This window comes from Maniola hyperantus, chromosome 4 (assembly GCF_902806685.2).
Source record: "Maniola hyperantus chromosome 4, iAphHyp1.2, whole genome shotgun sequence".
In the NCBI taxonomy this organism is placed as follows: domain Eukaryota; kingdom Metazoa; phylum Arthropoda; class Insecta; order Lepidoptera; family Nymphalidae; genus Maniola; species Maniola hyperantus.
Window position 1 is genome coordinate 14,961,542 of NC_048539.1, and position 14,886 is coordinate 14,976,427.

The 14,886-nt window shown below is 37.9% G+C and overlaps 1 protein-coding gene across 3 annotated transcripts in view; it reads right to left on the minus strand.

Annotated features, from left to right (window-relative positions):
• The window catches only part of LOC117997287 (hormone receptor 4-like), a 133,966-nt gene that overhangs the window by 40,443 nt on the left and 78,637 nt on the right, over window positions 1-14,886 (minus strand). The window contains exon 2 of one of the 3 annotated variants that reach the window (XM_069497983.1): window positions 2,319-2,560. The exons of the other annotated variants lie outside the window; for them this stretch is intronic. Coding sequence (XP_069354084.1) covers window positions 2,319-2,334 — 16 coding nt within the window. The 5' untranslated portion in view covers window positions 2,335-2,560. The remainder of the gene's footprint in view (window positions 1-2,318; window positions 2,561-14,886) is intronic. 3 annotated transcript variants of the gene reach the window in all.

Genomic DNA, 14,886 nt, shown 5'->3' on the forward strand with positions numbered 1-14,886 from the left:
ACTGAGTATAAGTTGACATCAAAAAAGATGCTGCGCCTCATTCCACTCTACCAGAGTGAACTAGAGTGAAGGAACTCACGGTTTGATCCTGAATCGACGATATGTCAAATATTATAGTATAGGTGACGTAAAATCAAAGAAAAATCGGCGATTCATAGGCTACCTAGCGTTAAATATAGGAATGTTTTACGGTTGCCAGTGACGTCGATGCCTCAACGTTTTTTGATACAAGTTTTCTAACTGTCTTAAACTGTGCCCTATTCTGTAGGTGGAAAGTAGCTGAGGTTACGTCTTTGAAATTTCTCTCATGGAGTAAGGATTCAGTTGATCTAGGAGTTTTTCTCGGCGTCTGCGACGGCCCTTAAGTAGTCACGATCGTGATTCACGAGACGATTTGGGAATGTCATGGCTAACACGGAACGGTGTCGGCTTTGTTTCGCAATATATGCGGGTTTAATATTGAAATTATTTCAGAATAGATCTGTTTGCACAATAAGACATTGAACGAATTGCTTAATTCAATTTATAAGACATCACCGGCAATAACAATGAGCGTACCCGTTATGCTTACGTTTATACAGAAAGCTGTGATAGCGTAATGGTTAGGACATCCGCTTCCTAATCAGAGGTCAGGGGTTCGATCGGATCGATTTTCGGAGTTAAATGTGTGTTATGTAATTAAATATCACTTGCTTTAACGATGAAGGAAAACATCGTGCTACCTTCTGCCTCCCCCTGCGTCCTCAGACCTTACCTCTGACCAGAGATGCTAACCAGCATGCCTCTGAGAGTTCTCCATATAATGTTCTCAAAAGTATGCAAAGTTTGCCAATCCGCACTTAGCCAGCGTGGTTGACTATGGTCAAAACCCTTCTCACTCTTAGTGGAGACCCATGCTCTGTAGTGATTGAGGGGTTGATCATGATTATACATAAAAGTTTTTATTAACTGATATAACTTTTAATCATGACAGTTTGATATGACTCAGGGTAGCTTTATTTTACGTCGAGCGTCATCAACGTAATGCCGTGTTCAGACTGGAGGAATATAACATGCAGTGCAAAAATTTACTGTACACGTTGCTGCAATGTGACATGCAAGGTAACATATCTACGTTTTAACAAACTGTCATGACAACTCGGACCGTACACACAAGTGCTCTAGTGCACACACACTATGGAGATTTCCGGGGTCCTTTTTCAAAGGAGTCAGTTCGCGCGCAGTTATATATAATGTATTTCATTGCATGTTATATTGCACCGATCTAGATGCGGCTTTATAATATATTTTATACTATGGCATCAAAACTCTAATATGTCATTATATGAAATAATTTCTGCTAGACCATGACACGCTCGTACCCCGAAAAGACGCAAATTCGCAGTAGATATTGGCCATGCACAGTGTAATTGGTGTAATTAAGCCTTATTGGGCGCTTTTCCAAAAGCACCTGCAGCGGCACCGGCACTAGCGTGATAAAGGTGGATGCAAAATATGACGCACTTTTCCATTCGGCAACGGCAGCGACAACCAGTGTCAGTGTACCATAATTTGTATATGTATATACACCGGTACCGACTTCCTATTACCCAACGGAAGTTATTGGCCATTATTAGATGTGCGTTTCTCTTAAAGACTTTGTGTTTTCGTTTAAGATACAATTGATATACATTTGATTATATCTAGATTATATCGTGTGTAAGTGCTGAAAGATGGATGGTTTAAATAAAAATCTGGGTCATGACTCCTGATCAGTGATATACTATATCAAGGGTCCTGATAAATGTAACTGCATTTTGTGACATGAATTTTGATACTTCTATTAAAAACTTTTATTGCTATTAGTAATTTATTGATATTTGAGATCTTTGTAGTTTTTTTTAACTAACTCTTATTTACATCAATTAAAACTTAAAACATCTAAAATTGGAAGCATGAATAGAATATTTTAAATTTAAAGTAATAGTAATTAGTTAATACGGATTAGTTACAATGAATCAAATTCCAAACCAGTTAAAATATCTACGGTAATTCTTTCATAAGTACTCATTACATATTTTGTTTTTTTCCATAGAACGAATTCTTTAAACGAGTTTCGTAGCGTGTCGTAGCAATGTGCTACGGCGAGCTACGATAACACGAGTTCGACTGTTAACTTTTAAACTAATATTTTCTTGATAAGAAAGAAAGAATACATACAATATTTTGAATATATAAAACTCTTTTTATAGAGAATTTTCCATATTTTGATTTATCAAATCTTTTATAGTGAATTTTACATTTAAAATTAGATTAATTCGATTAAGTAATATATTTACCCATCGTGGAGGTCATCGTCTGCAGCTGCAGTGCGTGTGCGGAGGCGTCCAGCGCCTCGGGCTCCAGGTCGTCGCCAGCCGACAGCTTGCTTAACGATGCAGCTCGCACATCACATAAAGTTCCACGGCTTTTTAATTCACCGATCACCTTTTTAATTTACGTCTTCGAAAATTTTTCGACACACCGACTCTCAGCATGCTTTTCCGACGTAACGATCAGCACGCGGGGCGAGACGCACTTTCTGCGGAACAGGCACATAAAGATAGAGCGCGAGAAGATTGGACTCGCGGAACGAGCGCGGGCGCGGTTTTCGAACCTCTCGATTCGGCGAAATCACGATAACGACTGCGCGCGAATGTCGTCATGTCGAAATTCGAAACACTTTCACCTAAATATTCCGCCTCTGTTTCGGCGGACGCGGGCGTCGCTCTCGGCGCTCACGCACACACCGTTGGCTCCGTCAGTGCTCAATTACGTACTCTGTAAAAATTGCGTCAGTATTTTTCGTCGTCGACCTTACGCTCGTCGAGTACACCGCCGAAATATAGTTATCTCTGTCTTGTGCTCATTCACCGCAGAGCGGAATGTTTTTTGTTTCGTTTTTATCTGACAGAATGATTCGAGGACACGCGTGTGAGTGTGCGGATTTCGATAGCGGGGTCGATGAACTGACTGAAGGGATTTCGTTAAAACTTAACAGCAATGTTTCAGCGTTAGGATGGGTTGCAGTAATGGCTCGGGGCGTGCAGCGTGGCGTGTGTGGTCCGATGGAGGGGAACTAGTCGTCGCGCAAAACTGGGTCAGCGTATGCGCACGCGCGGTTCTTCATGACCGCGCAACGACTGTTTCACACAAATGTTATGTTCGCGTGATTTCGTGGACGAATTTTTGTGACATGAATCCCTTATCATTAATCACTCATTAGAACAACAAAAATATTTGGAAAATTCTACATATTATTTTAAGCTGGTATTTACATAGATAAACGATCAAGTTCATTTACCCTGTTGTTATAAATTCGCACCTCACAATAGAGCCGTATTTAGGCTAGGTGGAACGACGACATCCGGAAAGTAGCTGACATCGATTGGATGCAAAAAGACGAGAACAGGCAACATTGGCTCTACCTATGTCGAAGATTGCTGATGATAATGATGATGAATGAAATCATATTTCTAATTTTAAAAAGCAATCAAAATCGTGTGGGGCACAATGAAAAATCCAAGCATCCCCAAACATTAGTTTAAGCGCTTATTATACACACACAACCTAAATAGGCGGACTGCCGCTTTTTGTCTAAAAGGTTAGGCGGGCCGATGGCACAGTTCGGTGTTGGATTACATTAAAACAGAGTTCATTCGCATCGGCCGCTATTCGTGAATATCTAGATTACTGATTCATTGTGTTAACAAAGAACACTCGATATCAAACAGGTGTATAATAGGTAGCATTTTCACATTAATTTGTGTTTTCCGCCGTTGTGATCACTTAAAAGAAAAAAAAAAAAATTTAAATGAAAATGAAATATATAAGGTAATTTCATGTTTTCGAACTGGTAATTAATTTCATTCCTTATGTTAAGGACTGCAGCAATATTATGATACTGTATTGTAATACTGTAGTCATTTTAATAGACCACTTTTGACAGGTTGTTGAGAATGCATGGTAAAAGAAAGTTTTTGGTAGTCAACTTTGTGGTGTATATTGACCTCTCAAGAATATGATCTGAAAATAATGTAGTTAGAATTAAAGAAAACATATAAAATAAACAAAAATGTACCTAATATTTGTTATAACAGACAACTATCTATAAAATTAAGTTTGATTGGTTAAAGATGTGTCAGTATGTAAGTAAGATTATGTCCCCCGTGTGACTGTCAGTACAAAATTAAGTTACTTTAGTGAAATGTCAAAAATGACCTGTTTAAATGGCTCTACTGTAAAAGCCGTTATAAATAACAACGGCCACACAGTGACCATCGACGGTAGCGTCACATGCCAGCAGTCAGGTAGACAGGGGTATATTTAGCCAGAAACAGCGCAACAAAACTAGGTTAACTATTCTTCTACAAAAACACGCTTCAAGTATTGACGCAACGCGATGTACGATCTGTATAAAGAATGGGTGAAAACGAACCCGACATAACCCCGTTTGGGAATACGAAAACAGGAAGCTTTCATCGTTTAATATGTCATCGTGCGCGCAGATACTTAACTTTGATCTGATTTTCGGAATATTTATAACTTTGGAGGCTGTAAAAACAAAAAATGTCGTTATTTTGTAATGCTACATAGAAATGCTCTTAGATCTACCAGAATTAACTACCTATGGCTATTTTTTGCTATTTTTTTATGTGTTTACCATAGATCGATGCTTTGAGAAGATCATCATGATCATGATTAACCCATTGCCGTCTCACTACAGAGCACGGGTCTCCTCTCAGAGTATGAAGGGTTTTGGCCATAGTCTACCATGCTGGCCATGTGCAGATTGGTGACACCTTTGAGAACATTGTGTAGAACTCTCAGGCATGTAGGTTTCCTCTCGATGTTTTCCTTCAACGTTAAAGCAAGTGAAAAATTACTACACATAACTCCAAAAAGTTAGAGGTGCGTGCCCGGGATCGAACCCCAGACTTTCGATTAGAAGGCGGCTATCACAGCTTATCTAACCATTAGGCTATCACAGCTTACATTTTTCAAATATTTAAATTTACTTCTTTGCCAATAAATACAAATTTAAAAGACGCGAGGTCTTAGTTAAGAGTGAGCCATTAGTACAAAAACTTATGTACACATTTCACACTACCACTACGATCCTAACGCTCCTATTTTTATTAAATTTTCCCACCGAGAAAAGCCGTTTATCAGTTGACAATTGGACCATATCGACAGATCGCATTGTTGAGAGATAGTCAGTTGATTGTGCGAATGTTTTCACACGCACAGAGTTGAATGACTTACCCTACGCGAATATTGATATCTTCCTATCATCCATAATAGAATATTAAAAGTTGTTGGCTGATATGATATGGAAATGTTTAATTAAACAAAAGATTTCATTAGGTGTCCATTAGACTAGATATTTCAATCTCTGTGAGTGTAAAGTAAAGTGATGAGTGCCTAAAGGTAGTAGAACGAAAATAATCAAAATATCCCTATAGTTAGTTGTGATAGAATTTCATGCAAACATCAATCAGCCAGCCAGACCTTCACTGTCGTATCGTCCCCAATACAGGGAGGAACGATCAGCGACTATGATCGATTAGATAATGGCGGCTTTGGGAGATAACAAGTAATGTGAGCGACGGTTTTATCCCACAAAATAAAAGGGTTCCGAAGAGATTTCTAAAATTTTTAAATCTAATCGAATGAAGTCGCGGACAAAAGCTAGTTATATAACATAGTTCATTCTGTTTCTGCTTTTTATCTACATCAAATCTTTTAATAGTTATAGGGAAAGGTAAAAGTTTATTCGAATAAAAAGGATTTTTATTTATTTATTTAATGACAAGAATGGATTTGGATTATCCAAATGGTGCTTATTATTGATCATTCATTTATGTCATTACTAGATGATGGCCGCGACTTCGTACGCGTGGATTAAGGTATTTAAAAATCCCGTGCGTTTTATTTGATTTGCCGGGATAAAAAGTAGCCTATGTCCTTTCCCGGGATGCAAGCTATGTCTGTATCAAAGTTCGTCGGAATCGGTTGAACGGATGGGCCGTGAAAAGCTAGCAGACAGACAGACAGACAGACACACTTTCGCATTTATAATATTAGTATGTATATGTATTTTGAACTCGTGTTACTAATTAAATGGGAGTCAAAGTGAGGAAATCAAAACTAAAAAACATTTTTTAGTTCTTAATACTTTCAGTGACGCGACGTCTGCCCCTGACGAGGTGATAATCCGAAAATGCCGATAAAGGTGCTAACAACCTCGTCAATTCGTAAACAGCCAATAAAATTGCCGAGTTAACAATGCAAGTGTAGATGTCACTTATTTAGAACTAGCTGACTCATCTTGGGTTCGCACGAATGCCGAATGGACCAAAAATCAAAATGTAAATTAATCAAAGAAAATATTTTTTTTATAATGATCAGTGAAATCTGCATTCAAATTCAATAAGCTTAGAAGTTGCACTTAATCAATATTGGACAAACGCTGACTGAAATTATAGAAGAGAATTATGAACACAATCAAGGTTTTTATGAACAGAAAGTTCTTGACAGAGTTTTTACTACTATTATTAAACTATGTTCGTACTCTTTTATAGTAGAATCTATTTAATTTTTAAAGAATATTAGCCAAGTTGATTCCCCTGTCCACTCTAACTAAGCGCTAAGTTTGTGCTAGGAGTAGGTACGACAATAGTACAACGGGTAGGCTTTGAGCCGGTGATTTCAGTCCGCTTCTTTAACCGTTGAGCTTTTGAGCGTCCTATAGAAAGAAAATTAATTTAATGACATTGTAACTAAAAGACGTTGTAGATAAATAACATTTCAGATATATTTGTACAATGAATGGTTGGCCCAAAAAAGTGTTGACCTCTCGAGGTCGTGTTCAATCGAAAAAGTTAATTTTAACTCAATCTTTGCCTTGGATTGAGTTTTTTCCCCTTGAAAAAACTTGTTTCGATGTATTTACGATAAAAATTAAAGGTTTAATAAAAAGTGTCATTCACCGATTTCGTTAAGTACTTACAAATGCGTATGATAACCATTTATTTAATTTTTGGAGCGACACCTAACGGATTTTTGCAGGTCTGTTAGCTTCTGTTCCATTGTACAGTTCGAAAGTTAAAGAATGCTCTACCAGATATAACAATAAACAATAGTTGTATGTCAATGACATACATTACCGCTATTGTAGTCCTGGTTTTGGTCAACTGTAAGTGATACTGATGGCACTGATGACAATTAATGAATGCAACACCGTTCGTACTGTTGACATATTATACTAGAGGTACTGATTTATAGACGCCGCTCTAACTAAAAGCTGTAATATAAAATGAATTAAAACCCGTAGCTAAAACGCGTAATAGATATATTGTTATGCACGGATTGGTCGTATTATGTGTGCAGCGTTGACCGTATGGTCGACACGGCACATTTCCTATTATATAATGCTAGTATAGTGCGGCTAACGCGTACCCTCGCGCCGGCGCGGGCGGGCTAGCGTCATTCGCCTAGTTTCACAATGCTCATCCACCAGTCGTTTTCACTTTTTCGCTGTCAAGAACGCGCGCGAACGATAAACAAACTAACGTTTTGGCCGTCACTGCTAACTCGATACGCAGACACAAATCATAACAGCCAAGTATCAACGACACAATATAGCTTCTAACACCTTAGTTTCTAAGTTCTAATTGCATGAATACCTAGGCCAAACCTACGATGGAGTTTGCCATATAATTTGAATTTACTAGCGAGAGAGAAGGTTATCCATTAGCAGACCATACATTGCAATATGAGCCCTACCCACCTATGATACAATTGCAATTAAGTGCTCTAGGATTTGCTATAAAGCCTTTATCGTTCACCGAGTGCTGTTGTAGAAACGTCGAGGCTGGTCATTGACCTTTTTTGGCACATACGCTAACGAAACAAAAGACTTAATTTTAATAAAGACATTAGAGGAACCTTGATTTGCAATTGTTATGTATTGCAATTCAAGTGATTACGATATCATATTAAATGCATACGTATTTTTTCTATTGGTTTTAAATTGCTGATCGTTCATTTGATGATGCTTTTGTGGAAATCAATAGATTTAAATCGGTAAACTTTACTGCTATTGTAAATTTAGCGTTAATGTTACATTTTTGTACACATAGACGAAATTAAGCTAATAGCTACGATTTTATATTAAACTAGCTTATGCTCGCGACTTTATCCGCGTGGACTACACAAATTTCAAACCCCTTAGGGGTTGAATTTTCAAAAATCCTTTCTTAGTGGATGTTAGATATCTGCATGCCAAACAGCCCGATCCGTTCAATAGTTTGAGCTGTACGTTGATAGATCAGTCAGTCAGTCAGGCAGTCAGTCAGTCAGTCAGTCAGTCAGTCAGTCAGTCAGTCAGTCAGTCAGTCAGTCAGTCCGTCAGTCAGTCAGTCAGTCAGTCAGTCAGTCAGTCAGTCAGCTTTTTTCTTTATATAGGTATTTAGACAAAATGGTATTGCATTATCCCACACTTAGTGTGAAATTATATATTTCGGTGGATTTGGCGGTACTTTATATGTGAAATTGTAAAACCGAAGCATTGTTTGGAGCTCAGTACCCGTAGTATAAGATTTTACGTCACACCAAACGTTGCTAGAATTCGAGAGTCGAAACACTTCTGCGTTATAGTAAACTGGATCTTAAACCCCTTGTTTTAAAGCTCAAGTTTGTCTACACATCTACAGCCAGCGCTCCAAGCGGAAACCTTGCGAAATTGAAATCAGTGGCATTGAATTTTTGACTTCAATTCAAGGCTCTTTAGGTCCATTTTACTTTGATGTTATTGTGTTTCGATTCTCGAATTCTAGCAACGTTTGGTGAGACGTAAAATCTTATACTACGGGTACAGAGAATTGCTTACTTGTCATAATAATGGTGCGATTGCGGAGGCTGACATTGCCTCTCACTGGCACACGTAACATAAGTTACGCAAAAGGTCTTTACCCTTGTTTATTTGGGACAACTTTAAGATGTTTTAATCACTATCCATATTATAAATGCGAAAGTGTGCTTGTTTGTTGATTTATTGGTTTGTTGGTTGGCCTTCAATCACGTCGCGACGGAACAACGCATCAACTTGATTTTTTTCATGGTTATAGTTAAAAGACCTGCTGCTGCTGCAGAGTAACATATGTAATTTTTGGGGTCCCGTACCTCAAAAGGAAAAACCCTTATACCCTTATAGGATCACTTTGTTGTCTGTCTGCCTGTCTATCGGTCTGTCAAAAAACCTACAGGGTACTTCCCGTTGACCTAGAACCATGAAATTTGGCAGGTAGGTAGGTCTTATAGCAGGCATTAGGGGAAAAATCTGAATATTACATAGTAGTGGTCATGAACTAAAAATAAGTATTTTCAATTTTCGAAGTAAGATAACTATGTATATCAAATGGGGTATCATATGAAAGGGCTTCATCTGTGCATTCTTAAACAGTTTTTTATTTATTTTTATGCTTTTTGAATTATCGTGCAAAATGTCGAAAAAATACGACTTGTACGGAACCCTCGTTGCGTGAGCGTGACACGCACTTGGCCGGTTTTTTAGCCCAGAAAATTAAATAGTTCCCACGGAATTTTTAAAAATCTAAATGCATGCGGACGAAGTCGTGGGTATTAGTTAGTTTAAAATATTAGCACTAAGCTATTGAGTAACGAGGCCTCACACTGCGCTTCATTACTCGTCAATACTACAACCTTGTGATAATCTCCCAATCGCATTTCAATTCACGTTTAGGCAACATGACAACATGTCAGTACGCTTGGTATAAGATTTTACGTTTCACCAACGTTGCTAGAATTCGAGAGTCGAAACACAATATCGTCAAAGTAAAATGGACCTAAAGACCCTTGAATTGAAATCAAAAATTCAATGGCCACTGATTTTAATTTCGCATCGTTTCCACTTGGAGCGCTGGCTGTAGGTGTGTAGACAAACTTGAGCTTTAAAACAAGGCCGTTAAGATCCAGTTTACTATAACGCGGAAGTGTTTCGACACTCGAATACTATCAGCGTTGGTGAAACAAAAAATCTCTTACTAAGCGTACAGAGCTTTTAGCAGTTTCTACGTTCGTAATTAACACCTTTTTTTTTATTTCAACAGATCTAACTTTCGTATAGTCTGTAAAAAATGGCTTCACCCGCGTCATTTAAACTCTATGGGTCAACTGTCATGTCAAAAGTACGGGTCACCTTTGAAATAAGGATTTAAGGGGACTCAGTTCGGTGCTTTCTTCATACAAACGTAGGAGGGAAATTACAACAATATTCGATATTGTACGCACAAAACTAAGAATTATATCGATTTATCTCGTCATTATCTAGGTTTATTGATATATAAAACATTGAAAAAAATATTGATTTAAAAGTTACGTGGCTCAAAAGATTCCTATTTTAACACTAAATTAATGACAACTTTAGGCGTAAATAAATAAGATTAGGGCTAAGAAAATTCTAAAACAATTTATCATTAGACGTAGTTTATTTATTCATTAGTTGAAATAACTTTACTTTGCAAACATAAATTCAGCAGTTTTTTCTCAAAAATACTTTTCCTAAACCCTTTTCGCGCGCTTGATTTCGGTGAAAATCATCGTGCCTCTCAACTTTCTCATACAATGTCAAGTGAAAAGCAAACATGTTACCCACGTGCGCTGCCAATTTCGGTCGAGCGTCCTGCGTCACCTTAAATCGTACTTTTGACATGAAATTTGATACAAAAAGTTAAAATGGCGCGTGAGGAGTTAATAAATTTTACGCGTTATATATGAATAGTAAAGCGAAACTATTTGTTTTTCATACTGTAATTGGGTTTTAGGAGAAACAGAGTAACCGAAATAGCTCAACGGGTTGCGAAACTGAAGAGGGAGAGGGGAGGGAGAAATATGCAGGGAACATACTTATACATACCTACATACTAAGAATTATTGATAAAAATTGATTTTATTTAACAGTTAAGTACTTTTTATTTTTGTGTCAATCCAGTGAATGAAGAATGATGGATACAAATACATATTCATCATTCCTCAACAAAAAGTATTTTAATTAAAATAATCATTATGAAGTATTGTCATATGATTTATTGATCGTCCACAATACACTGAAATATTGTAACGCGGCCTTAAAGTGGGTGCGTTGAACACTTGCGCAAGGGGCCAGCCGTGCATCTTTGCGTAAGCGAGGCAATGTCACAGTTATGTAAATGTCGGTACTTTGACAGCTAAATCGCGAGGCTTCCTCTTCGTTTTATGTTATTCGAATTGATTTTGTAAAAATAATTGGGAATTGAATTGAAATATGTAATTGGTATAGTTGGCAGATTATAAGGCTGAAAGTGCGAGTATATTTGCGAACTCTACGTCTAGTTACCAAAGTCGAAAATTATAGCATCCACCGCCCACCGTCCAGGCAACCACGCCTCTTTTTAACTTCATCTTAATCTAAATTATACATATTAAAGGAAAAGGTGACTGACTGACTGATCTATCAACGCACAGCTCAAACTACCGAACAAATCGGGCTGAAATTTGGAATGCAGATAGCTATTATGACGTAGGCATCCGCTAAGAAAGGATTTTTGAAAATCCAACCCCTAAGGGGATGAAATACGGGTTTGAAATTTGTGTAGTCCACGCGGACGAAGACGCGAGCATAAGTTAATTATAATAATATAAGTAGTGAATGAGAATCGTGTTTGAAGTAAGTATTACTGAATGTCTGAAGTTGAAATAAAACTATTGTTCCCAACATAGTTTGGCAAGTAAGTCTCAAGGTGAAAAGCATCATTTATGATTTCTAAAGTTGAATCACACCAAGACCTAAGATTGACTTGTTTTCTTTTCACTTAGCTAAAAAGTGACGCAACGTTGAACATCAAAGAAGTATAGAATAGATACATAGTAATAGAAATTATAGGAAGGTATACCATTTCAGACGGCCCGTGAGGTAGGGTTGCGGGAGGGTGATGAGGATTTCCCCACAAAGAATAAACCGGCCAAGTGCGAGTCAGGCTCGCGCACCGAGGGTTCCGTACTACGGGTTAGGTTTCTTGACAGACCGACAGACGGACAGACAGACAGACAGACAACAAAGTGATCCTATAAGGGTTCCGTTTTTCCTTTTGAGGTACGGAACCCTAAAAAGAGTGACAGTTGATGTAAAATTCTCCCGCGACTCGCAACCTACCAAGCCACGAGCTGTTTGAGTGGTATACCCACGGAAAAATGAACTGATCCCCTATTCCTTAAGTACACTTGTAATATTATAGAATATAATTAGTGGTTTCTTTATCCAAATCATCAATCATGCAATTTTTTAATTACAACCTTTTCTCGCGGTAAGAAATTTTAACTGTTTACCCGTCAGTCTTAAATTAGGTTGAAAGTGATTAATAATTTTAAATATTTTATGCCGAAAGAATATGACTAATTCGCACAGTCTCTCGACAAATTGCACGCACCAGACAGACAGTGGAGCATAAAAATAAAACTCCGCATACAAGGAGCATAAAGATGAATGATGTAAAATTATTTTGACAATGATACGGCCGTACCCGAGTAACGAGTACTAAGACAAATTTTAATAGCCCATCTTTCAAAATGTGTTATTTATTGCGCTATTAACTTGAGAAAGCAGAGTCAGTTGAATATGTCTAACACAAAACATTAGGTAATTTTAAAATCATACAAAATCAGAAAGAGATACTTTTCAATAGCTGAAAATATTGTTAATTTCAATTGCTTTTTACATTATTTTTAAAAATGGCTCGATCTATAGATATATCTCGATTTGAAAAGTGATGCAGCCTTAACTTAGGGTAAAGTATGTATGTATGTTATCGCGTTTAAGTTAATCTTTTTTATGCATTATAAGGAAAATTGCATCTGCCTCGTCCTGATCAATCCATCGCCGGCTTCCTTTGCGAACATTATGGAGAATCGAACCCAATCGAACCTTATCGACCGAATAGGAGGCGAACGTCTTAACCACTAGGCTATCACGGCTCTTGCATCTGCGTAGAAAATACCTATTCTCTCTTGTCTTGACTTCTGACTTCTTAAAAAAACCAGCTGTGGATTGGGTTTCGAACGACTAGGAACTAAGAAGTGAGTGGTTGAGTTTTGTGTGGCTGGGAATTGAGATCCGTCGAGAGGGTGTTAGGCCAGGTGCACGCGAGCTAGTCACGCGATCAGCACAGTAAGTCAGTAATACACTGCTAAAGAAACCGAGGAAAACGCCTTCCGGGGTGAACGGCCGTGTTGCGTAAAGAGCTCAGTGGTGCAACATGTGCGCGCGCTCCTACCACTAGCGACATCTAACCACAACTTTCGTAACTTTACTGAGAAGACTGGCCCGCTTTTCCCGCTGAACTTAGCGGGTTTTTCTACGTTTTTACTCACCTGCTTGATAAAAACTTACACTTTTTAGTACTAGTATCTAAATTCTAAACTAATATTGCAAAGAGGTATTTGTAAGTTTATATTTAGGTAAAGTCATCTTGTGATGAGATTCTGAAAATTCTTTCACTAATCACTATAGACAGCTACATTATTCCAGAGTGCTATCACTATAATATTAACAATGCGCAAGTGTATTTGATGTTGATTTTTCCTTGAATCACGCCGCAACGGAGCAACGCACTGACGGTAATTTTTGAAAGGTTTTGTGAGCTGCAGAGTGACATAGGCTTTTTTTTATCCATCCCGGGAAACCAAAGAGTTCCCACAGGGTTTCTAAGAACCTTAATTGCGGCACAAAGTTAGAGTTCGAAGAAAAATAAATAAGATGCGTACCACTTATGCACGTTTTATAAATTTTTGTATGCTGAGTGCCTTAATTTAGGACTTTTGGCGAGTCTTGGATAAATGCCAGTGTGCAGTGAATAGTTTCAAGACTGTAAATAAACACGTGTTCATTGTAAAATATTGCGAATTGTTGGTCCGCAAAATGTAACGTGAGTGACGAAACGCAACTTAATTCCTAGGTCAAGGTTTGTCTTCTCTTCGAAATGGGAAAATTGCCACATACTGCCGACCTTAACTCGTGGTACCGCGAGTCTGCGTGTTGCGAAATATAAACGCTTTAACCGTTCTATAGGAACCGATATTCGGAACGCGTTTCTTTAATCGAAGAGTGGAATTTTTCAATTTCATGACTCACTTTCAGGGCGGTTGATTTTAAAGATATGATTTTTAGTACGACAGTTCATCATCATCCTCATCATCATCATCATCATAATCAACCTATCCTCGGCTCACTACAGAGCACAGGTCTCCTCTCAGAGTGTGTAGGGTTTTGACCATAGTCTACCACGCTGGCAAAGTGCGGTTTGGCAGACTTCACACACCTTTGAGAACATTATGGAGACCGCTCAGGCATGCAAGTTTTCTCACGATGTTTTCCTTTAACGTTAAAGCAAGTGATATTTTAATTACTTAAAAACGCACATAGCTCCGAATAGTTACAGGTGTGTGCCCGGGATCGAACCCTCGACCTTCTGATTAGGAGGCGGACGTCCTAACCATTAGGCGATCACAGCTTCAGGATAGTTGAACAAATATAAAATTAAATCTTACATACTCGTATATTTGAGAAGCTTAAGTTCGGTAGCAATTAAAACTCACATCTGTTTTCATAAAATTCTAGGAAGCTGTATTCCTTACTAGCTTATGCCTACGCCTACGACTTTCTCCGTTATATATTTTTTTGAATCTAAATATAACTAATAAAAACTCTTTGATTTTTTGGTATAAAAAGTAGTATATGTCACTCTCCAGGCCTTTAACTATATCCATGCAAAGAATGACGTCGATCTGTTGCTCCGTTGTGGTGTAAAAAGT